The 22,568-nt window shown below is 46.6% G+C and overlaps 2 protein-coding genes and 1 non-coding gene across 3 annotated transcripts; 1 reads left to right on the forward strand and 2 right to left on the reverse strand.

The window, feature by feature from the left end:
- Positions 1-782: 782 nt before the first annotated feature.
- Positions 783-2,249, reverse strand: SST (somatostatin). The gene is made up of 2 exons (XM_024768547.1): positions 2,001-2,249; positions 783-1,150 (listed from the first exon to the last, which is right to left on the reverse strand). The coding sequence occupies exons 1-2, from the start codon at positions 2,136-2,138 to the stop codon at positions 938-940; spliced, it is 351 nt and encodes a 116-aa protein (XP_024624315.1). The 5' UTR covers positions 2,139-2,249; the 3' UTR covers positions 783-937.
- A 2,228-nt stretch (positions 2,250-4,477) lies between these two features.
- LOC112415789 (U6 spliceosomal RNA) lies at positions 4,478-4,584 on the forward strand. Its single transcript, XR_003006377.1, has one exon. It is a non-coding gene; the product is annotated as a U6 spliceosomal RNA (small nuclear RNA).
- A 13,957-nt stretch (positions 4,585-18,541) lies between these two features.
- RTP2 (receptor transporter protein 2) lies at positions 18,542-22,568 on the reverse strand. The gene is made up of 3 exons (XM_024767502.1): positions 22,504-22,568; positions 21,887-22,066; positions 18,542-19,049 (listed from the first exon to the last, which is right to left on the reverse strand). The coding sequence occupies exons 1-3, from the start codon at positions 22,566-22,568 to the stop codon at positions 18,542-18,544; spliced, it is 753 nt and encodes a 250-aa protein (XP_024623270.1).

Consider the following 22,568-nt stretch of genomic DNA (forward strand, 5'->3'; position numbering starts at 1 on the left):
TTTTTTTTGCCATACGCGGGCCTCTCACTGTTGTGGTCTCTCCCATTGCGGAGCACAGGCTCCGGACGCGCAGGCTCAGCAGCCATGGCTCACGGGCCCAGCCGCTCCACGGCATGCGGGATCCTCCTGGACCGGGGCACGAACCCGTGTCCCCTGCATCGGCAGGCAGATTCTCAACCACTGCGCCACCAGGGAAGCCCAGGAGCTTACTTTTAAAACAGAAGCAGTCATTTAACCTTGTTCAGTTACAGAGAGGATTGTCAAAGAAGATATTAAAGCAACGTTCTTCTCTAGATAAATGTTCACAAACTATAAACACATCTTAAAAGCTCAGAACTTTATTTTAGCTATTTAAGCCAGCTTCTTTCCTCCAACTTCTAAGTGATTTTTCCCTTCTATTTTTTATATATCATTTATTTTACATATCAGCCTGGTGGTTAGTTGGACATTTCAGCCTGCCTACCCATTAATACTAATACTCATTTCAACATATAATTTTAAGTGTATTTAAAATGTAATTGATGTTTGTGGCAGCCCCTTCCAGTAACTACTGCTGGATTAAAACTAGAATTCATAGAGTTAATTGAGATTATTTATGTTTATAATAACCCAAACTATCTAGGTTGCCATTTAAAACATAACTTTTATTACCACAGGGAATTTTAAACAGTATGTCTGTGAGATTTGGAGTGCATATCTCAAAGAACTTGACTGAAATCACAAATGAAGTTAATCATACAGTATTGAACACAAAGGTTTAACTCAATAAGAAACCAAAATCCTTTTTTTCATAATTTCACCATAATTTTATTTTGTATTTACAGTCTTCAATTCCTAATGCAAGGGTCTTACTGGGGATTGGGGGGATTAGGGAGGAGAGACAGGGTTTGGAGGAGAGGAATCAGAGGTCTTATACAGACAACAATAATTAGTAAAGTTAACAGGATGTGAAAGTCTTCCAGAAGAAATTCTTGCAGCCAGCTTTGCGTTCTCGGGGTGCCATGGCCGGGTTCGAGTTAGCGGATCTCTGCAGCTCCAGCCTCATTTCATCCTGTTCAGCAGCCTGGGACAAATCTTCAGGCTCCAGGGCATCGTTCTCTGTCTGGTTGGGTTCAGAGAGCAGCTCTGCCAAGAAGTACTTGGCCAATTCCTGCATGGGGTGGAAGGAAGAGCGAAAGAGAGAGAGAGAGAGAGAGGATAAGAATGAGGATGGTGGAGAAGAAGAAATGGAAAAGCCTGCTTGAAAAACAGATTTAACCACACCCAAACCCCAATTTTCACAGCTGTGCAATTTTTTTTCACACTTAAAATTGGTTAAGGATATAAAAACAAAGGCTGTTGTTATAATCATCAAGTACACAAAGAAGCTTTAAAAACTCAAATGTTTCTGCAAGTTTTCTGCTTCTGTAGGTTTAAAATACACACATAGAAAGAAATAGATCGTTAGTTTTTCAACATGAGCCAACAGTTTGTTTAACTCAATTTCCATATCATGAGCTACAAACTAGAATTGTTCTTACCATTTTTACTAAGTCAGCTGTGGAGAACGAGACCTTTCACAATCGTAAACATACTGTGTTCTGGCTGTAAAGTGCCAGTTAGCCCCCAACCCCGCTGCATGGGAGGGAGGTGGTGCTTAGGACAGTAGCAGCTTCAGAGGTCCGTGCTTTCAGCACCTGGGTCAGCACCTCCCGCGGTCAGCACCGGGGATCAATGCCATCATCCCTTCGAGCTCAGTTACCAAGGTCTTGGAATTTTCTTGAATGCTAAAGAACTCACCTGAACAGTGACCTACTGCGCTGATCAGGGGAAACAAAGAGGTAATAAGGGATTCTGGACTTTGAAAGTTTTCCTGTGAGCTTTGGTAGCTAAGGGACCCAGAAAAGCACCGGCACTCTTTGAGAGCACCTCTTAAATTCACCCAAGGGATCAGAGGCAAGGCTAGGGAAGGTTGAGAGGTTCTGGAGAGGGGAAAGAAGACGTCGAGGGAGTCTCCTTACCTGCTTCCCAGCGGCAGCAGCCAGGGATTTCTGCAGAAACTGACGGAGTCGGGGATCTGAGGGCGCGCCGGTGACACCGCCCAGAGCCAGAACTATGGAGAGCGCGGCCAGCGCGCACTGGAGACGGCAGGACAGCATCTCGGCGGCGCCGGAGAAGCCGAGCTAGAGTGCGGTTGGTCAAACTCTAGGAGCTGATCGCAGGCAGCAGCAACGGCTCTGAACCTCGCGACTCCTAAAGCGGCTTGTATGCTCTCCTCCGTCTCCCCCTTTTTAAACTCTCTCTCTGACGTCAGACTAGGAGGCGCCCCCAGATCTCACCAGCGCTTTTACGCACCATTACCCTCGTGAAATCAATCACAGAAGTGAGAGGAGGGTACACAATCAAAAGTGGCTTATTTAAAAAAATTAAATCCTGCACAGGCACAGGCACACACGATTCCACACGTCACACCATCTACACAATCTTTTTATAGTCACTCAGTGCTACGCACATACACATTCTATAATTTCACTCACACATGTGCACACTTAATTACACACACTCAAACACTCAGCCCCTGGAGAAGCAGATGCACTACCACACACTCAGCCACATACACATAAATGTGCCCAGACAATTCTATCCATCCTCATGCTCAAGCATTTTAGGAGAACCAAATGCAAAAGTATATGAGTGTGACAAGTGGAGATGGTTACAAGCATGCTTTGTGACAGTGAATGTCATAAGCATTCCTCTAAGAACAGATTTGAAAATGGAGTGTGGATTTTAGAAAGACTAAGTCACCTTTCTCCATTAACTCTGTAAAGAGTCTTGTAGATTAAGATGTAATGGGGCTCTGGAAGAACTTCACTTTTCCTTATAATGGAAGAGTACCTTAAACTCACCCTCCATCCCTCTTTCTCAGCAGCAGAGACACTTGTAGTCTGCTTGCCATTCGACTGTGACAAAAAATGCTAAAGGAAAAAAAATGTCAGATTGACTTCATTTTGGTGCTAGAAACTTGGAGCTAGAAAGAAATCTCAGAAAACATCTACTAAACTTCAGGGTTTGAGTCACTGAGCCTAGAAATGGGCAGTGAAATTCTCTGGCTCACATAGTACACAGCTGGAGCAAGGACCAGACCTCCACATTCCAAACTAGGATTCTTTTCACTCAACTCTGAGTTTTCTAATGGATTCCTGGCTAGTTGTAGCCATTTTAGGTCAGGGACTCCCAGTGTGGACATACGGAAGTCCAGGAATCCCTTGAATGTAAGTGACCGTTATTGTAAGCCTCTGTGTGAAGAAAGCATCAAGAGTGCTCCCCTACTCCCCACACAAATAAAAAGGAAGTTTGAGAAATGCTGTTGTGGAATTCTGGTTGTGGTCTAGTTAGATGTTTGCTGTCCTGATCAGAGTTCTGGTAGCTTTTCCTTTTCTTTTTTTTTTCCCCAGAATAATTCCTTATCAAGGAATGGCCAGCTAATGTCCTGGCACGGACCAGATGATCCCTGCAGGCTCTTCAAGGGCTGGCATTTTATAAGCTTCAAGTTCATAAGAGCTGAAAAACATTCCTGTATCTTCAGAAACCAAGTGAAGCAGAGAACTTGACTAATCCTGTCACCAGCCAGGCATCACATATGTATTCTCAATACTTAGACCAAGACCACAGTGTTGAGAGGCAGGAGGGGTTGGGAGGTGTCCTGAATGGCTTGAATAATTGTCACCTTTTCTTTTTGTGTCTGTAAGCTAGAGCAATAAGAGAAGGCACAGCAAGGAGTGCTAAAGCTTCCAGGGCTTGGTGAGTCCAGACAAGGCTTAGAACAAGTAAGGCATTAAAAAGTCACTCACATGTGTTGGAATAGTCTGGGAGAGCAAAGGATCTCAGACTGCAGAACACAATGCATGTTATTTTCTCTATATATCCTGGAACCCTCCTAGGCCTCTAGCTGCGGGTTCAGAGTCTAGTTATATCAACCCAACTGTCCCAAGGCACCCTCAAATGATCTCACATCTCTTCCACTCAAGGCTTGCCCTTGGCAGCCCCATTGAGTAGAGAAGAATTTTCCTAAAACAGGAGCCAGCCAAAGAACAAATAGTAGCCCCTCCATCTTGCTCTATGCTCTATTCTACTTCTCTCCCCAGATGCCTGTTCCTCTCCTTCCACATCTTTATCCTCCTTTTTCCTCTTTCTCCTTTCCCAAACCTTTCTCTGAATTTCTCTCTCCAAATCTTCCTTATTCAATCCCCTTTTTACTTTCTTTCCCCACTCCCTATCCTCATTCCTCTCTGTTGTACTTCCCTCTCCCCAGTCATTTTCTGACTTTGTTCTGGTTCTATCTGGCTTCCTTCTGCCTTCTCTGCACGTCTCCCTCCCTTCCCATTCTGCCTACCCAATATCTATCCCAGTCTCTGCCTCTAGCCTCTTCCTCTCTTAAGCCCCTCCTTCCATTACTTCCTCTTTCCTTCTCAGCTATTTCTCATAAAAAATACTCATGGTGCTCGCTTCAGCAGCACATATACTAAAATTGGAACGGTACAGAGAAGATTAGCATGACCCCTGAGCAAGGATAACACAGAAATTCTTGAAGCGTTCCATATTTTTCAGGAACAAAGAAAATGCAACATACAATGCAATATCAGAAGTTACAAGGAAAACATTCCAGTTTAGTCAGTCTATTTCAGTCTAATTTATATACAGTAAAATGCAAAGGTCTTAAGTGTACAGTTCAGTGAGCTTTGACACCCCTATAAACCTATGAAGCCAACGTGCGAATGAAGATATAGAATATTTCATCACCTTCAAAGTTTCTGAGTGCCCCGTTTCAGTCCATTGCTCCTCGAGAGGCAAGTACCCTTCTGATGTCTCTCATGATAAGTTAGTTGTGACTGTTTCTGAACTTTATGTAAGTGGAATGATTTGGTATTTTAAAAAAATACTTATGATCTTTAGCTGTTTAAGTACCTACCTGGGAATAGTAAGTCTGGGTGGCTTCCCTCATACCTTTACTGAAGTGCTGGAGCTGTGGATGAGATGACTTCCGGGGCTTTTGTTCTGTTTAGTTTTATAATCCTCAAATTGTTAGGAGTCTAGGAACCACTTAAGAAAGAAAGAAGAACAAAAGGGGACACAAATTCTTCCTTAAGCCCCCTCCCCATGGCCAAGTTTTGCATAAAGTTTGATTTAGCACAAAGACACTTGAAATTTCCCCAACCTGAGACCTTTGCAGCCGACCCCCAGGGTCTTGCTTCCAAGTCCCAAAGGCTGGAGGGGGGCAGGGGGGCGCTGTCTGTGGTTGTAATGGGGACCCTATTTCCCAGACCTTGGTCACTAAGAATGATAGACCCCATCCTTGTGCAGCCTTCTGTGGTTCACAAAGTATTTTCTCATCCTGTACGACAGGGCATGCTAGCCCCATCTCACAGAGGAGGCAATTGAGTCCCTGAGAGCACAGCTGCCTCTGCCTCGCACAAGGGCACCCGGGCAGGAAGTGGCAAGGTTGAGGGAGGCTGCTGGTCAGTTTAGCAACTTTCCTCCTCCCCTGACTCAGGGAAGCCGGAGACACCTCCTGGCTGAGCAGTCTACAGCCAGGATGCAAGGGCCTCGAGGGGGCATCTAGGCCCCTTTCATGTGCTGCTCTCCAATCGGGATATGATTTCCCACCTCCCTGTGAAATGTACATTCGGGGGTGACTACCTGCCAATACGAGGAGCAAAAACTCATTTTAGTTAAGAGCCAATAAACTCTATGAGTAATCAGGTGTTCAGTATTAAGCAGTGCAGGGAAGCAGAAAGTAACTGTATTTGGAGTCCAGAGACCTGGGTTCTAGTTCTGGTTCTGCCACAGTCCAGCTGGGGGCTTCCTCTCTGGGCCTTAGTTTCTTCATCTGCAAAATAGTAGGCTCGATAGGCAACCTTTGTGGTTCTTTCCAGCCCTGATCATCAACAAGCTTGACTCTGAGAAGACAAAGGGGCAAAGTAGAGCACACTGTGATGTTAAAATGCTGTTTCTCAAATTGAGAACTTTATATTGGAAAAGAAGCTGGCTTTTATGTAATATGAGGGAGGAAGCCGGATGCAGCGGGAATTTCGCAGGCCTATTAGAAGGAAAATTTGCTCTTGCATCTTGCTTCTGGTGCTGACCTGCCCTCCCCACCTGGACTCAGTCTCTCCGTCTGTAAAATTGATTCACTCAAATTCTTTCTACAAATAAGTACTGAGAATCTGCACTGCTTGAGAGGTTCATAATACAGTAGTGAACTAGATAGACAAAGTCCTAGTGAGAAAGACAAGCAATAAACACATCAATTAATTAATTATGTTCAAGTTGCTAAGAATTAACACAAGGTATAAAGCATGATGACTCGGGGAAAACCCTCCTGAGGAGGAACCATTTGAGCAGAGACCTGAATGAGGTGAGGGAGCTAGACATGCAAATATCTGAATAAAGATATTTCCTTGTCAGGTGGAAAGACAATCTGTTCAAAGGCCCTGAGGTAGAAGCATGCTTGGTACATTCAAGCATCAGAAACAAGGCAAGGGAACTCGAACAGAGCGGGTGAATCAGAGAGGGCTGGGAGATGAGACCAGCAAGGCAGACAGGGGCCAGATCACATAGAGCCTTGAAGACCATGGTAAGAAAACCACTGGAGGATTTTGAGCAAGGGATTGACCTGATTTGATTTTTTTTAAATCAATGCCTTCTGCTAAAGTGGAGAATTAACTATAAGAGAGCAGCAGAGTCAGGAAGATAACTTAGGAGTCTAAGAACCATTTAAGAGAAAAGAAGAGCCAGGATGGAAGGGACACATTCTCCCTTAAATACCCAAGCTGGCTGGCTTGGCATAAAGGCATTTCATACCTCCAACCCGAGACTACTGTAGCCAACCCCCAAGGCCTGTTTCCATGGAAGGGAAGGTGGTTTGTGCTTGTTTGGGGGACCTTATTCCCCAGACTAGTTCAGGCAAGAGCAGATGGTATTTGGGCAAGAGTGACAGCTATGAAGGAGCTGAGGACTGGTTAGGTGTGAAGTTTATTTTGAAGTACAGTTGACCAGATGTGCTAATGGTTTGCTTGGATTTCAAGTTAAGGAAATGAGAAGAACAATTGGTAACAAGTGGTCTAGACATTCCCTAAAATGCTTTCAAGTTCCACAAATTTCTGAGAGGGCAGGAAGTAGATTTCTGACAAAAACTTCTCTTGGACATTTTGTAAGTGAAAAACCATTTTACTTCCAAGCCAGAATAAAGTGAGAATTATAGGCGGTGGGGAAGAGCAACATGGTATAGTATAAAAAGCTCTGGCCTGGATGTCTGAGGCCCTAGACTTAAGTCCTCAGTTTTCTCTTGCTTAAAATGGGCCTGATAATCCTTGCTTTTGCTATAATATGATTTAAGAACCAGGTCAGACATTGTAAGTGTAAGTGAAAGTGCTTGGTTATCCATAAAACATGATGAAAAGATAAAGTCCTGTTTTTGTTGTTGCTGCCCAGAGGGAGGCCGTCAGCCAGCGCCTGGGGTGATATTCAGTGAGCCAGCTTCTGGAAGCTAGAGTGTCCTCAATGATGCTCTGACCCAACTAGTCAGACTGCCCTTCCTCTGAGGACACTGTAGGGTATGATCTGAAGATCCAGGAAGATCTCTCACAGAAATGCAGCAGACTGGTGCTGAAATTCAACCCTTAGAATTAGTCTATGACTATCAGACTATTAGAAAATAGTCTCTTCTCTACATTTTCTTGGAGACGTAGCATATTAAAACTTGAAAGTTATTAACCCTTTAGTGTGAATATATATGCTGAATTGTCTTCTTGCTTATAGTCACCTAAAGGACAGTTTTGACCTAAGTAAAGTTGGGAGATCACTTGGGGAAGAGGCAGATTTATTGGATGTGCTGCTGGGGCTGGGGGCAGGCTATAGGGAGCACGCAAACCCCTCCTGCCCAAGGGCAAGGGTGCTTAGGTGATGATACCCTAAGGACCTTTCCTCCTAGAGCAACCCTACCACCCTGCAGCATGAGAATGAGAACTTGCAATTCTCTAAGGGCTTCTGCTGAGGTGGATTTCAGCTGGAAGAGTGTCAGCTCATGCCCCTGGAGTTGCTGATGGTAGAGAAGCCAGACTTTCCCGCCAAATTGGCTTTCACCAACTTCCACAAAGCCTGGCCTAAAGTGATCGCTTTAGACAATGGAGGGTGAAGGCGTCACTGAATGAAGCCCAGGGGTGAACTTCTTCCATGGGTGGGTGAGTGATGACAGCTCAGGCCTGGTCTCCTGCAGTAGTCTCCTCTCTGGTCTCTATCCCATCACTTCCAGCTCAGAAGCTCTCAATGACTCCCCAGTGCCAGCTAGTTCAAATGTAAACACATCAGCCTGGCGGTCATGTTTCCTCAGACCCTAACTGTCCTGTTCAGTCGTCTCGCTCTGTGTCACTCCTAACCTCTCCACTTTCCCATTCCCCACCACCACCTGTGCTTCCCTGTACACACTCTGCAGTTTCCCGCATCCACTTTTGTGTACATGCTACTCCCTCCACCTGGAATACCTTGGACCCACCTCTGACTGTTAACATCATACAGCTTACTTTAAGTCAAGAGCTTCTCACTTAGAATTACTATGGTCCCTTCCTGTGCCCAAGGGTGTGTCTTTTGTGCCTCTAGTAGAGACCATTCTAGGTCACTTCACATTTCTGTTCCTTGAGAGTCTGTATGTCTCATCTATGAGCCTAGAGTTTCACTGAGAGCAGAAATCTTGTTTCTGTCATATTTGTATCTTCCTCAGAGACCATAAGAATGTGAAGCATAGAGTAGTTGCTGAAAAATGTTGATTTAGTAGAAAAAAAATTCTTCTTCTTATATGTGAGGTGTCTGTGGATTCTGTAGGTAGAACAAACCTCAGGTAGCTGAGGACTGTATCGCTTGACCCCCAACCCTAGGTAGCGGATACCTTCAGGAACACATATCCGTTGATCCCTTAGTAATCTCTGAGCTTCAGCAAAGGAAAAAACCCTGAACACTGTTCTGTGTAATTGTTCCTATCTGCTAAAAACTAACTGAAGCTGTCATATGAATATGCTAATATAGTCATTGGAAAGATAAGGGACTTCACTGGAAGGCCTAGGGAGGACACATCCACCAACCAATGAGGAACACGTATGTCCCTGGCACACAATAGAAGAGAGTACCACTGCTGACTTACCTCTGCGTAGTTTCATGTTTGATCATGTGTTAATATCAACCAAACAAGGGAATGGAGGCCTCAGGTTACATAGTTAGTGCAGAGCTGGGCTGATGTCAGATCCCTGTCTGCCACTCCAACATTTTCTCTCTTACCAGAGACAAGCAAGGAGACTTTGCCCCTAATTATCCTCTCAGATTCCTTTCTCTTTGTAGGTCCATTGGACTCTGCAGAAGCATCCCACTTGCTGATCTATGGCTTTTGCTCAGAGCTCCCCAGTGAAATGAAATCGAGCTGTGCTCTGCTCGACTGTGCCACCCAGCGAACGTCTCCCAGTTCTCTTTGCCTATTTTCCTCCTAAAAACAAGGTGTTAAGTCTCAGGTCTTGCATGAGCCTTCTCAGTGCAGTTGGCAGGGGAAGAGCTGTCTTGACCAATGGGGATTGAGAAATGAGGCCAGAGACCTATGGCCCTGTTCCTGGAATAGTACACAACAGATGGCGAAGTTCCTCTTCGACGTGCTCCTGAGACCCGCCCCCGCCCTTTGAAACGGCATGATAGGGGCTATATAAACACAGAAGTGCCCCATGGAGTGAAAGTATCCCTTCTACAGCTCCAATATTTCCCACACTCAGACTATAATCTTAACCTAGACTGGTGGATCTTAACTCTAGCTTCACACCAGGATTGCCTGGGAAACATTTTAAAAGCACAGATGCCTGGGACCGAACTGCAAAGATTCTGACTTATAGGTCTCTATATTTTAAGAACTGAATTATAGTCTGCTACTAGAATGGGCTCCACCTTTGTAGAAAATGATGGAGTCACAAACTACCGCCCACCACTGTTCTTCTCTCATCTCACTCTGCTCAGTTCCTTCTCCCTTTTACCGTTCTCTTCTTTCCCACCTTTGACTTGGGGACCCCCAAGCACAATGGACTTGGCTTGGCCCCGTCAAGGCCAAAGCACCTGCTTCACTGGCTTTCCTGATACAACACCAATTGTTGAGGGCAGAGGCAGGACTGCGGCCAGAAGTGGACCCAACCACAGACCAGGACCTTCAAAAGCATCTAGGGCCTCCCCTGGGTTTACACATTGGAAAATTGAATTCAAGAGAAGGGAAGGGTCTCTCTCAAAACCACATAACTAGTATTAGAGTCAGATCCTCTGATTCTCTTAGTTTTATGTTATTTCTGTGAAGTTTCTTGAATCCCTTCCACCCAAGTGGTTGAAATCATGTTGTAAGATTGGCAGTTCCTGCCCTGTTATCTATGTATCTCCCCATCAGCCTGGAACAAAACCTTATTCCCTGACAAGAGTATTTCCTAGAGAGAAAGCTTTGGGGATTAATGTGTTGGGCCTTCATGCTTTGTGTTTCCATCCTTTTCTGGCTGTGCATTTCCTAATCCCATGAAACAACTGGACCTGCTCCTCAAGGCCATGGCTAAGCGTGGCTGCTTCAGCTTACCCAGAGGAAGCTGTTGTTAAACTGAGCTCGACTGCCCTCTGCTGGCTCAAATGGTAGAAGACAACTTCATCTAAAATTTTAGGGCGGGATTGTATTCATTCCTTCGTTTATTTCCTTCAACTTCTTTAAATCACCCACTATGCGGAGAGAACTGTGCTTGGTGCTAGGGTTGTAAAGAAGTACTCAGACAAAAACTTCTTCCTTCACACATTTGATTATGGAGCACTTTGTGCCAGACACTGTGTTGGGGATTCAGAGATGACCAAAACTCAATCCTTGGTTTTGAAAAAAGTCGCAATCTAGGAAATTATACAGATTACTATCTGAGCCATAGAATCAAACAATTAGCACTAGAAGGAACTTCAGACACTTTATAACCTGTGTTATAAAGGCTTCCCAGGCTTCCCAAATTAGGTCCTGGGCTCCCTGCACACAGGCCACGGGGACTGCAGAGGCAGGGGGACCCAGTGTGTGACAGGAATTCTATTTCATTGAACAGGTTTCTGCAACAAAGTTTCATAGAAACAAAGAGCTTGAAGGGGAAGCAAAGTTGGAAAAACGCATTTCTAATACAAACCATTCTCATATTTAACCTGAATGCCCTCTAACCTCATGAACCTGTACTCATAATCAATGTCACATTTATAGCTGGTCTCACTGACCTAATCACCTTTTTGAACCCACATGGCAGTGAAATCTCACTCCCTTTGCAAGGTGCTTCCAAGAAGGTCTCACATGTGAGGGCTCCCTTGCCCCCAGGTCATCGCCAGTGTTGAGAACCTGTGAATGTGACCTTATTTTGCAGATATAATCAGTTCAGGATGTCAAGATGAGATCATCCTGGATTATTTGCATGGGCCCCAAATCCAAAGACAAGTATACTTATTATTAAAAAATAATTATTTAAAGATCACCTAATATGCATCTAAATCTATATCAGTTATTTACTTATAACTATCTTGTTCTAGTGAATATTCAAATTAGTTTACAGGAGTAGATTTTTTAAATGCAAATTAGCAACTAGTAATTTGAGGTCCAAGACGGTGAACTCAGCCTGTGCACCCACCTATTTTGCAAACCTTCCAAACTCTGCAGGTTCCTCACTGGCATAATCAAATGCAAAGTAGGGAGAGAATAGGGTTTTACTTCAGGCTGATGGGGAGATACGTGAAAACAGTCTAAAGAATCAGAGTAAATGCCTCTCTCTCCCCTATGGACAAAGTTACTACAAGAAACAATAAAACAAACAAACAAGCGAAACTCTCCAGCTTATATCCTCTACAAGACTTGTGAAGTTATTGCATGAATTTTTTTATATATTACATTAGGCAATGTAAAAGGAAAGAAACATTAGGCTGATAATGGATTTTTTTTCTACCTCAATAAATTCCAGAAGACATTGAAATAATGCCTACCAAGTTTTGAGAGAGAAAAAAAGATTGTTATGATAAAAAGTAATACTTGGCCAATCTATTTAGGGGGGATAAGAGCAAAAAAAGGCCATTCCCAGATAGGCAGACCAGTCACATACTCTCTCTCTCTCTGAAAATATTACTCACAAAAGTAAGAAAGGAAGAGAATAAATCAAAATAAAGAACTCAAAAGTGGAGTCGGCTTGTATAAAGATGGTGAGGAGAAGTAAACCTATCTGATTTAAGAGTTGATTATTCAATTAATATTATGAAACATAACGCATTTGTCTAATATAATTCTTGAAAGAGAGTGTATGAGCTATCAAGTATTTTATTAATTTATTTATAAAATACTAGATTATTCTAACAAAACTAGAAATCCAAGTTGACAGGAAAGAGGGTATGTGAAATTCTTCCCCATCTACCAAAAGAATTAATAACTTGTGAAACTTTCTTGAAATAGATATAAGAATGTGAACGAAAATGTATTTTCTAAAGATGCAGAGATAACCAGTATTAGAATAGACATTTGTTGTATAACTTTCTATGGGAAAACGATTTTTAAAAGTCTAACAATACTGTGAAATAAGTTTTTAAAGAACTAAGGAGCATTAAAACAGAAATAATTTTTATATGTGATGCTTTCCTCCCTAATTTCTAAATAAACTGCAAATATATTTTATTTCATTTTTATCGTAAGATTTAGAAACACCCATTTTAAATTTAAACACACGTGTCACTGAACAAAGTTGGATTTTTTGACTCATTGCAAAGAGGGAGGATGCCCTTGGGAACCATGAAGCATCTCAGTAAGAGGGTTTAGAGCAGGCACACTCTAGCACTGGGGCATGTGTCAGGTGAGGGAAGGCTGTAAGTGACTTTGCTCTGGATTGGATGCTGTCAGAAAGTGGAGAATATTTTATGGTTGGAAATCTTAATGATTCTTATCTAGAAGGTGAGAAGACAGAGAGGAAGCAAGCTGAAGTTGTGACTGGTAAGGTAGCAGCCCCTCATAGTGGCCGGAATAGGGGGTTGTAAGTCGTTTTTGTGGTTTGGACCTTGTTTGTGTTCTTATCTATATTCAGATGTGACTACGGAGTGGTCTTATGCTTGCCTTGATCTAGTGTCATCCCAGAGTGGTCTGGTCTGAGGCTGCTGCTCAGTGGAGTTATGTTCAACAGGAGAGCACCATGGCATAGCTGGGAGTGCGAGGCCGGCTCGCAGGCTGCTTTTCTCTTTCTCATCTTTCATATAAACACTTTGATATATGAACACACATACAGGGGCTTCCCTGGTGGCGCAGTGGTTGAGAGTCCGCCTGCCGATGCAGGGGACGCGGGTTCGTGCCCCGGTCTGGGAAGATCCCACATGCTGCGGAGCGGCTGGGCCCGTGAGCCATGGCCGCTGAGCCTGCGCGTCCGGAGCCTGTGCTCCGCAACGGGAGAGACCACAACGGTGAGAGGCCCGCGTACCGCAAAAAATCAAAACAAAACAAAAGAACACACACACACATAAGCGTACATAATCAAAAGTTTTATATATTTTATTTTATTAGGGACATTTACTCTTGTCTAAAGAACTACAATATGTATATAATGAATGTGGATAAATACATATTTAAATCATAAGAAAGTAATTCAATTTTATTATAGAAACAAACAAAAAGGAATAAAAAAGCAAAACGGAAAATCGGCGGTACTCTGTTCTCAACTGAATTCAGCATACGTGAACAATTAGGACCAGAAATAAATTGTCTACTCTCACTGGTTATTCAATTAGTTAATTGACTTGATTTTCAGCATTAAATAAACAAATCTTTCTGTGTTGTTTGACCACAGTTATTAGTTTGGGGACTTGCAGCCCAAATTCTCCTTACCCACAGCACACCTGAAGAGCTCATTCATTGCTAAACCTAAAGACGAGAACTGAGACTGTTCTAGCTCCTTGAGTGTGAAAGAAAGATGGATGGAGAGTGATCAGAAAGAGGGGTAGACTGAATGCTTCCTTTAATACATACATAGTGCCTAGTATAAAATATGTAGGCATTCAAATGTTTGTAGAAGACACAAGGGTAGGATTGCTGTTCAGTACTACCTTGTTTTGTTTTGTTTTTTTGCTTTTAAAGACAAGTTCTAAAAATGATAATAAAATGTCTCTCATGCTCCCTCCTCACTCCTTACTTTACCTAACTCCAGCCCACCTTGCTTTTCTGACCTCTTTCGCCAGTGCTGCCAGATTCCTCTTGGGCTCCATCCTGCTCTCTTCTGGTACTTGGTTGTTTACTCTTCCTGAGCATGAAATAAGCTATGTCTCTGGGTCTTCCTTTTTCTTCTCTCAGCCTGGGATGCCCTTGGCTCCCTATCAGCCCCATCCTTGACCCCCTGACCATTTCTACAAAACATACCCCTGCACGACTGGTCTAAGAAACCATCTCTGACCCTTCATCCCCAGGTATGACAAAGCTGTCCCCTTTCCTAGCATTGACTAGCATATACCGTGAGCCCTTCAAGTCAGGGACTATGTCTAATTATCTCTGTAATCCTAGAACTTAGGACAGACCAGGATTAAAATAGATCAGAGTAGATAGATGCTGACTTTTGGATGAAAATGGAAGGATAACAGCTGTATAACCATAGGATATCCTCCATGCAGTTTTTCCTGAATTGGTAATGGGTTTATATTGACTCACTCCACTGTATTGTTGGACTGGTGCCCAGATATCCTGAGTCTCAGCACAAATTCCTTTCCATGCATCACTGTCCACTTCATCAGGTACTCTGCAAGCAACCGCCAACCAGCAATCGGCACAAGCCATATACGCTTACTCAGCGGTATAAAATCAGCGCAAAGACATGCACGAGGGTTATAGGGCACTGCCTTCTTGTAATATCTATAACTCAGATGCAGTTACAGGATATACACAGGAACAAAAGAATAAGAATAGTAAGACAGGGCCTCTCTCGACAGCTCACATAGGCCTCATGAGAGACGAGGAACAAATATTCACTCCACATCACGGAGACAAACGTCCATGCCCACAGGGTTAATCTCACACCAAGTATCGGCAAAAGTTCTCTCCTCAACCTCTTGTCAGCCATCCTGGCAGACAGTTTTTGCACATCTTTCAGACGTTTCTGTTTCCAGGTTTCTAGAAGTCCAGTTTCCCCCCCTGTCTTCAGATGCTGGCCTGAAGTCCAGCTGTCATCCAGATGTTAGTGGGGACCTCTGCCCTCTGGCAAAGTGTTTCTTGAGTCCTTCTCAATAAATGATATGTATTGTTAGTATCTGGAAATGAGGTGTGCCCGGCTAATGAGACTAAGTTTTATCCACTAGCAGGAAAGAGCACAAGCAGGGGAGAAAGCCGATCATATCCGATGACTAGAAAATCACCCCAGGATAGTGGTAGGCATGACAATATTGAAGGAGGCTGCAGAGGCAAGGGACACAAATGATGAGTTTGGGCAGCAGTAAGTGGGAAGGAAAGAAAGAAGATCAACCTCAGAGGTATTTGGGAAGAGCATTCAACGGGGCATGGTGACCGATTCGTGCGGGATAGGGTAGGGTGGTGAGAGAGGTCAGGAGACACCTCCCAGATTTCTGAAGTAAGAGCAGCAAACAGGATGGCAAAATGATGAGATCAGCTTTGGTCATGCTGAGGGATCTCCCAGCGGACAGGTCCATCGGTCTGTGGGTCTGGAGCTCAGTAGAAATACTTAGAGGAGCTATAAGGACTGGGAGTTCATAGGCAGTAGAAACCTAAGTCATGGCGGGTGTATGTAACAGAGAGCAAACCAGCAAGGGGAGAGAATCTCAGGGAACACCAGCACGTAAGGGATGCTGAGAGAATGAATATCATCACAGCAGAGAGGAAACAGAAGTGGGAGACCGAAGAGGGCGTGCTCCCTCCTTGACCCGGAACCTTCAAGGAGGGAGTGTAAAAGGCAGCAGCGAGACCAGGTGAGATAGAGATGATTTGGCAATGGCGGGGTGGGGTGACAGTTTTAGGGACATGGAAATGAGACTTCCACTAGCTAAGGAGTAAATAAGAAGTAGAGATAAATATAATCTACTCTTTGAGAAACTGGGCTTTGAAGGAATTTAAAAATACCTGGCAATAGCCAAAAGGGAAGTGAAGGCAGTGAGGGGGTCATTGGAGTTAAATATGATGAAGACACAGGTATATTTATATACTGAAAAGAAGTGGCTGCTGAAGGAGACGTTCACCTTCTGGAATTTTTCTCAGATCTCATCTCATTTCACCTACTCTATCTCCCCCCACCCCCACACTATTTTCAGTGGCTCTTCATCCCTCAACCCCCAGGCCCACCGAAGAGGCCTCACCTTTGCTGACCCACCTGAGGCCTGACCCTCCCCCTGACACAATCTGAGCAGTCTACCCCTAACCTTATACCCCACCATTTCAGTAAGAGGTGCCGCTGGTACTGCTTCATCAAGCTGGGAGCTGTTGGAGACCTCTGGAAACCTCCTGATACCTGGCCTGCTGACATTCCTCTTCCCAGGAGCCACCATATGTCTGCAGTTGAACAACACCCTGTGAGGCACACGCTCTACACAGGCCCAGCTGAGTCTCCTCTGTAGCTGGCGGAGGTGAACACAACCCCACACGCCCACTGGTTCACAAACACACCAGCCTGATGCTCTCCCTGCGCCTCTACTGCACCCAGTCGAAGAAAGGTAGATTCTTCCAGATTGCCTAGCTCTCAGTCCCTAGAGGAATCCGGACAAGTCACCAGAAGCTCCCTGCCAAAGCCGGAGAAGAGTAAAGCCAGCCTGCACATAAGCGGACAGGTGGGACACAGTGTCCAAAGCAGTCCGTCTCTGGAAACACATCCAGGCAAACACACCACCAGACAAACGCACCACCTTGAACTTCATCTTCAGTTTTCAGGTCTCACTTGGGGCAGAAACTCTAAAGATGAGCTATAGAAAGGTGTGAATGTCAGAGAACAATTAGGGGTGTGAATGGGACACTTTCTTTTCCTACTCCAGATAATAGTAAGCACAGGGTCATCTGATGTCAGTCCATGAATCAAATTGCCCAAGTCACAGCTATGCCTGAGGGAACAGGCACAGCAAATACGTTCCCCCTCATGGGGCAGTCTCATGGACTGGGAAAGGGGGAGGGGCTGGGAGACAGGCGCTGTCTCCACTGCTCATGCCTCCGCTTGATCATCGCACCCCCTGAATGGAGACACACAGCCCCACTGTCACCTGGAGGATCCCAGATCTGCCTCATCTGCCCTTTCCCTCAGCATCCCCAGGATCTAGGACAGCTATAGAATCTTCTACAAGGTATTTTCATATAGGAGGGCAATATCACACCTGATACTGCGTCATGTGTAAGCAGTGGTGCCACAGCTCACACATTTCTGCAGAGCACAGGAATATATTCTCCAGGCCCCAAGCCAAGACACACACACACACACACACACACACACACACACGCACACACACAGCCATCCTCTCGTGGTGAATTTCTACAACTCTCCCTTCCCAGGAAAGAAATTTAGGCAACACTGGGACTCATAGATTCTAATCAACTTACAGAGCACAGAGGCTACATATTTATTTGTGTATCTATACCCCACCCCACCTGTCCCTGCCCCCAGAAGGCTTCAGGCTGTGCCTTTAAACCTGTACCCACCTCTTATTTTATGAGACAAAATACATTGAAGTGGGAATTTCAAGTTCTAGACCAGTGCTGTTCAATAGAAATTTCTGTGAATATGTCCTATACCTGCACAGTACAATATGGTTACCAGTAGCCACTACTAGATATATGGCTTGATACATGATACCTGATATATGGCTGGTACCACTGAGGAACAGAATTTTTCATTTTATTTTAATTAATTTAAATTTAGCCACACATGGCTAATGGCTAACATATTGGACAGTGCAGCTCTAACTAATTCCAGACAAACAGATTCTAACACCAGAGTAAAAAAATGAAGGTTTTCAGAATGGTGGGAGCTGGCTCTCAAGGAGAGGGACGGGTCAAGACGCACTGAATATTGATTGAAGCTGCTTTGGGTGGGCCACTGCCCGCCCCAAGGGGAATCATGGTAGGATGCTCAGAAGCAGCTGAAGATGAGCTTGAGAATCAGGCAGGGACAAGACGGGTCCTAATGGGGTCCTAATGGGGTCCTAATGGGGTATGGGATAAGGAAATGAAGCAAAAGGAGATGTAGAGATGGAGGTGGAGGAGGTGCAGGGAAGAGATACCTCCCTGTGAGATAACTACTAACACCAGGCCTGGAGAGTTCTAAATCCACCTTAGTCCCCCCGTGCCCCCATTACTGTAAATCTTAATGGAAGGATCATTAAATATCTCCTAGAGCAACCCACATTCTGCAGAGTAATAAACTGAGGTCCAAAGAGGTGACTGGGCTGTCCAGCATTATATATTTAATCTGTAGCAGAATCAGGACCACAACCGCACCCCCACTCTCACCCCCACGCACCCTCCTCCCACCCTCAACCAGCTCCACTACAAAAAGGTCGAGCTTCGGAAGGAGAACTGCAGGTAGACAATGAGCAGGCACAGTGAGGCCCAGAAGAGGCCCCAGCGAAGGGAGAAGAAGTTGTAGCCCGATGCCTCCTGGGCCCGTGGCTTGGAGGCACCGGAGAAGGCCGTGTCCTCCTCCAGCAGCTTCTCGCTGGGCTTCCAGTGCACGATGCCCTCCTGACAGGCCTCGCAGAACTCGCTGCGGTGAGGCCCGCCATCCCGGCGGCCGGCCACGTGGATGCGGTACTGGCCGCCGCTCTCCCCGTAGCACTGCTCGTGCAGGTTGGTGATGAGGTTGTCCACCAGGCTCTCGATGTTCACCTCCAGCATGCTCGACTCGTCCAGCCGCGCCGTGCCACACTCGTAGCACAGCTGCTTGAAGACGCGCATGCGCACCGAGCCTGCCCGCTGGGCGCGGTCCAGGTACATGTGGAAGAGGATGACCACGTGGGGCGACTGCCAGGTGTGCCAGCACCAGGAGCAGTGGAACCTGCGGGGGAGGGAGGCAGGGATGGAGAAGGTGGGCCTCCCTCCCAGCCACAGCCGGCCTGGAGGAGCCTGGAAAGGAGGAGCCCTGTGTGCCTATACCTGGAAGTTGAGGTGGAGTGTTTACCGCCCCGGGGGTACATTAGTGCATGAGCAAGTGTCTCAGCCTCCCCCTGGTGAGCTGCCCTCGGCCTGGAGCAGCATCCTCAGGAGCCAGATGTTGGAGCCATCTGGCTTCCAGCAGAGCTCTCCGCCGGCCTCCTGCGGGCCCTCCCCTGGCCTTGGTCCCCCCAAGCCTAATGCACTCAGGGCATGGGTCTGGATGCTGCACGGGGTCATTCCCCCCAATCTGGGCCTTATTTCTCATCTGTGAAATGCGGATAATTGTGTCCAACAAGCACCCTTCTGCTCAGACCTCGCATGACTCTGATAAGGGGGATGACCACACATCTCACTCATGCATCCTGTCTGTTCTGGGGCAAAGAGATGCCTCTAGCTGTCCCAAGCACGGATCACCAAGAATCCACCAGATGGCCAGGTGGATGGGTGGCGCACCAGCAGGGGGAGGACTATAGAGTTTGGTCCCTGCACCTTCACAAAGAACACTCTCCCGTCCCTTGACAAATCATCCCTAGATCCCACTGCAGGCCCACAGAAGAGACTGGAAAGGTGTATCCTGGCGTGCATCCCCCTCCACACACATACACACATGTACATTTACGTACACACAGGCCACTTTGTCTAACCTGGGCCGCTTCGAGTTCCCGCCTCAGGAAACATGGAGGGAAGTGGCCTGGGACGCATATGGCCTAGGCTTCATCTCAGCCCCCACCCAGTGCTGGCACCCCTTCAGTGGCAGAGAACTCATTATGTCCAGTGGCTGTTCCTTCCATCCCTGAGATAAAGCTCTTCCAGGCCCCTGTTACCAAGGCTTTACAGGCAGTCCAGGGTCCACTGGGTTGAGTCTGCCCTCACTGCTAACCCTCTATGGGATCCCTATTGACGGCCCTGAAGGACCTCTGATGATGAACTCAGTTCAGTCCAACAGACACCACCCAGCACCTACTGTATGCCAAGCACCACGCAGCGCAGCGGGGTGGAGATGAAGCCAAGCCTGGCCCTGAGCCCTGGGGTCCACAGACAACATAAGCGCAGCACAGTATCCAGTGCAGCCCAAGGCAGGATTGGCAGGCCAGAGCATCCTGATTGGTCCTGAGCCAGAAGGGGAGTGTCCCCCTCCATCCTGCCTCCCTGTGCTAGGCCAGAGCTGCAGGGCACCAGGGTTACAATGCTTACAGGTAGGGTGAGCCTCTGCACAGAATATGCACAAGGGTGATGCCTCTCCAGCCCTGTCTGAGGCCAGCTGGAAGCCACAGATCACCAGCCAGGAATAGGACCAGCTGATCCCTGAGGCAAGAGGAGCCACGAGCCTACGAAGCTCAGCCCCAAATCCCTGGACCCCTGCACCTGAGTTTCCAACCCTTTGCACCCCTCCCACCAGCCAGCCCGGAGCTTCACATCTTCAGTCCCCTCCTTCTGCACCTCTTTAAATCAAGCCAATCCAGAGATGTTTCCCCTCCCTCAAGCCACACCTCAGATCTTAAATCTCAAAGCATCAGACCTAGTAGGAAGGGACCTTAGGATATCTAGTCAAACTTTTATTTCATTGAGAGAAAGAGCCCTCTGCACACACAGCTAGTCAGAGACAGAGCCGAGACCCAGCCTGTAACAGGTGCCCAAAAGATGTCTCTTGAATGGATTTGAATTGAAATGAACCAACCAACCTCTGCCTCTCTGACTTTTGTCCCAAAGGCAAGTTCACTCTAATATTTGCAGCTCTTGGGGCAGGAGTACAGGTGTAAGCTCCTCACCCACAGCCTGCCTCCTTCTGTTCCCACCGCCAGCACAAGGAGCTTAGCATGAAAGCATGTGTGAACAGCCCAGTCTGTGTGTCCACACCCCCAGGACACAGCCCCCTGTCGCCCTCCCCAGGGGCCTAGGGCTACTGTCTGTCCTTGATTCAATGGACCCAGGGAAGAGGCCCATACAGATCCTGGAGATGAGCTTGAGGCAGCTTGGGCAGTGAATTCTGAGTCCCCACCCCCAAGCCAGGCTCTAGAAGAGGGAGAGGCTTCAGATGGACATCTTGACCTCAAGGACTCCTTGCTTTATGATAGACATGCAGCTCCTATAATGTATGTGATGCTGGGCCATAAGGACCTACCAAACTCCTGCCCAAAGCTTTTTGTCACAGACCTATATGTAAAAGAACTGGAAGGGACTTGATTGATCACCTAAGGCCAACTCTCTAGTTTTGCAAATGTGAAAACTGAGACCGCGCAGGGAAAAGGACTTGCCCAGGTTCACACTTAGTTAGCTGCAGAGCCAGTTTCTAGAACATGGCAGGTGGACAAGTGTTTTTTGTATTCAAATCTAATTGCACTGAGTTGACTGAACGGACCTAGGACCAGAGTTAAGGCTTTCCCCAGTGGACCTCACGGCCTCCTCCACTCAGTTCCTACCAATCTTTAACAAATTATGAAAATATGAAAACATTTAAAATGTCAGAGATTGCAGAAGCATTGAAGAATTACAGTTCTTTATTTAACATGGAAAACCCAGACCCAAAGACAGAATACAATTTGTCAGGGGCATCCAGGAGTCAGTGGTACAGCTGGGACTAGAACTAAGGCCGGTTCGATGCACCTGGCAGTTCCTTCTCTGCCCCCTAGCCTGAGTTGACCCCCGGATGGGGCTCCACGTATCTCTGCCTCCCCTTGGAAGGTGCCCCCAGGGCTGTGCCGCAGGGCTCTCCGCAGCCCGCCACAACCTTCCTCTTACCTGCCGGAGGCATGCTGCTCCAGGTACTGCTTCCAGCCGGGGGCCAGCTCATTGGGCTTGAGGTTGGGGTCTATGATGAGCTCCCAGCTGTCGGCCGGCTTGGCAGCCTCCATCTTCTCATAGAAGACTTTCTTCCACTTGCACGTGGTCAGGCTAGTACACACGGTCCTGCTGGCAGGGCTGGAAGTTTGAGCTCAACCTGAGTGAGAACACAGAAGATGGCCAGGTAGGTGCAGAGCAGTGCAGTCCGTGAGGTCTGAAAATCCTCCTTGACAGGACCAGAAGGAAACAGGACTGAGCAACTTCCTTTGTCACCCTGGAACCTGTTACCATGGCAGCTGGAGCCGGGGCTGGGGAGGAAGGAAGTCCCAAAGGAGCGTTCCAGGGCCCCGAGCTAGGCTGGGGGAGCAGGGCTGGGCAGTGACATAAGTGCAGCAAGCAGTACACGCTGACCCAGGCCTCCAGGAGTCTCCAGGAGGCAAGGACAATTCGCTTCACCCCTACTGTTCTTCCAGGCATTCTCCACTTCATGTGCTGTGGTGACTGTGACACCCTAGGGGACCAAGGAGAAACAAGGATGGGGAAATGCCCCCTGATGTGCTGGGACCATCATTTACTGTGTGCCAAGTACTAGCTGCTTGACCTGTGCGCTGGCCAAGGCGGGGATCATTCTCTCCTTCAT

Source organism: Neophocaena asiaeorientalis, unplaced genomic scaffold (genome assembly GCF_003031525.2).
Source record: "Neophocaena asiaeorientalis asiaeorientalis breed wild unplaced genomic scaffold, Neophocaena_asiaeorientalis_V1.1 scaffold225, whole genome shotgun sequence".
Lineage (NCBI taxonomy): Eukaryota > Metazoa > Chordata > Mammalia > Artiodactyla > Phocoenidae > Neophocaena > Neophocaena asiaeorientalis.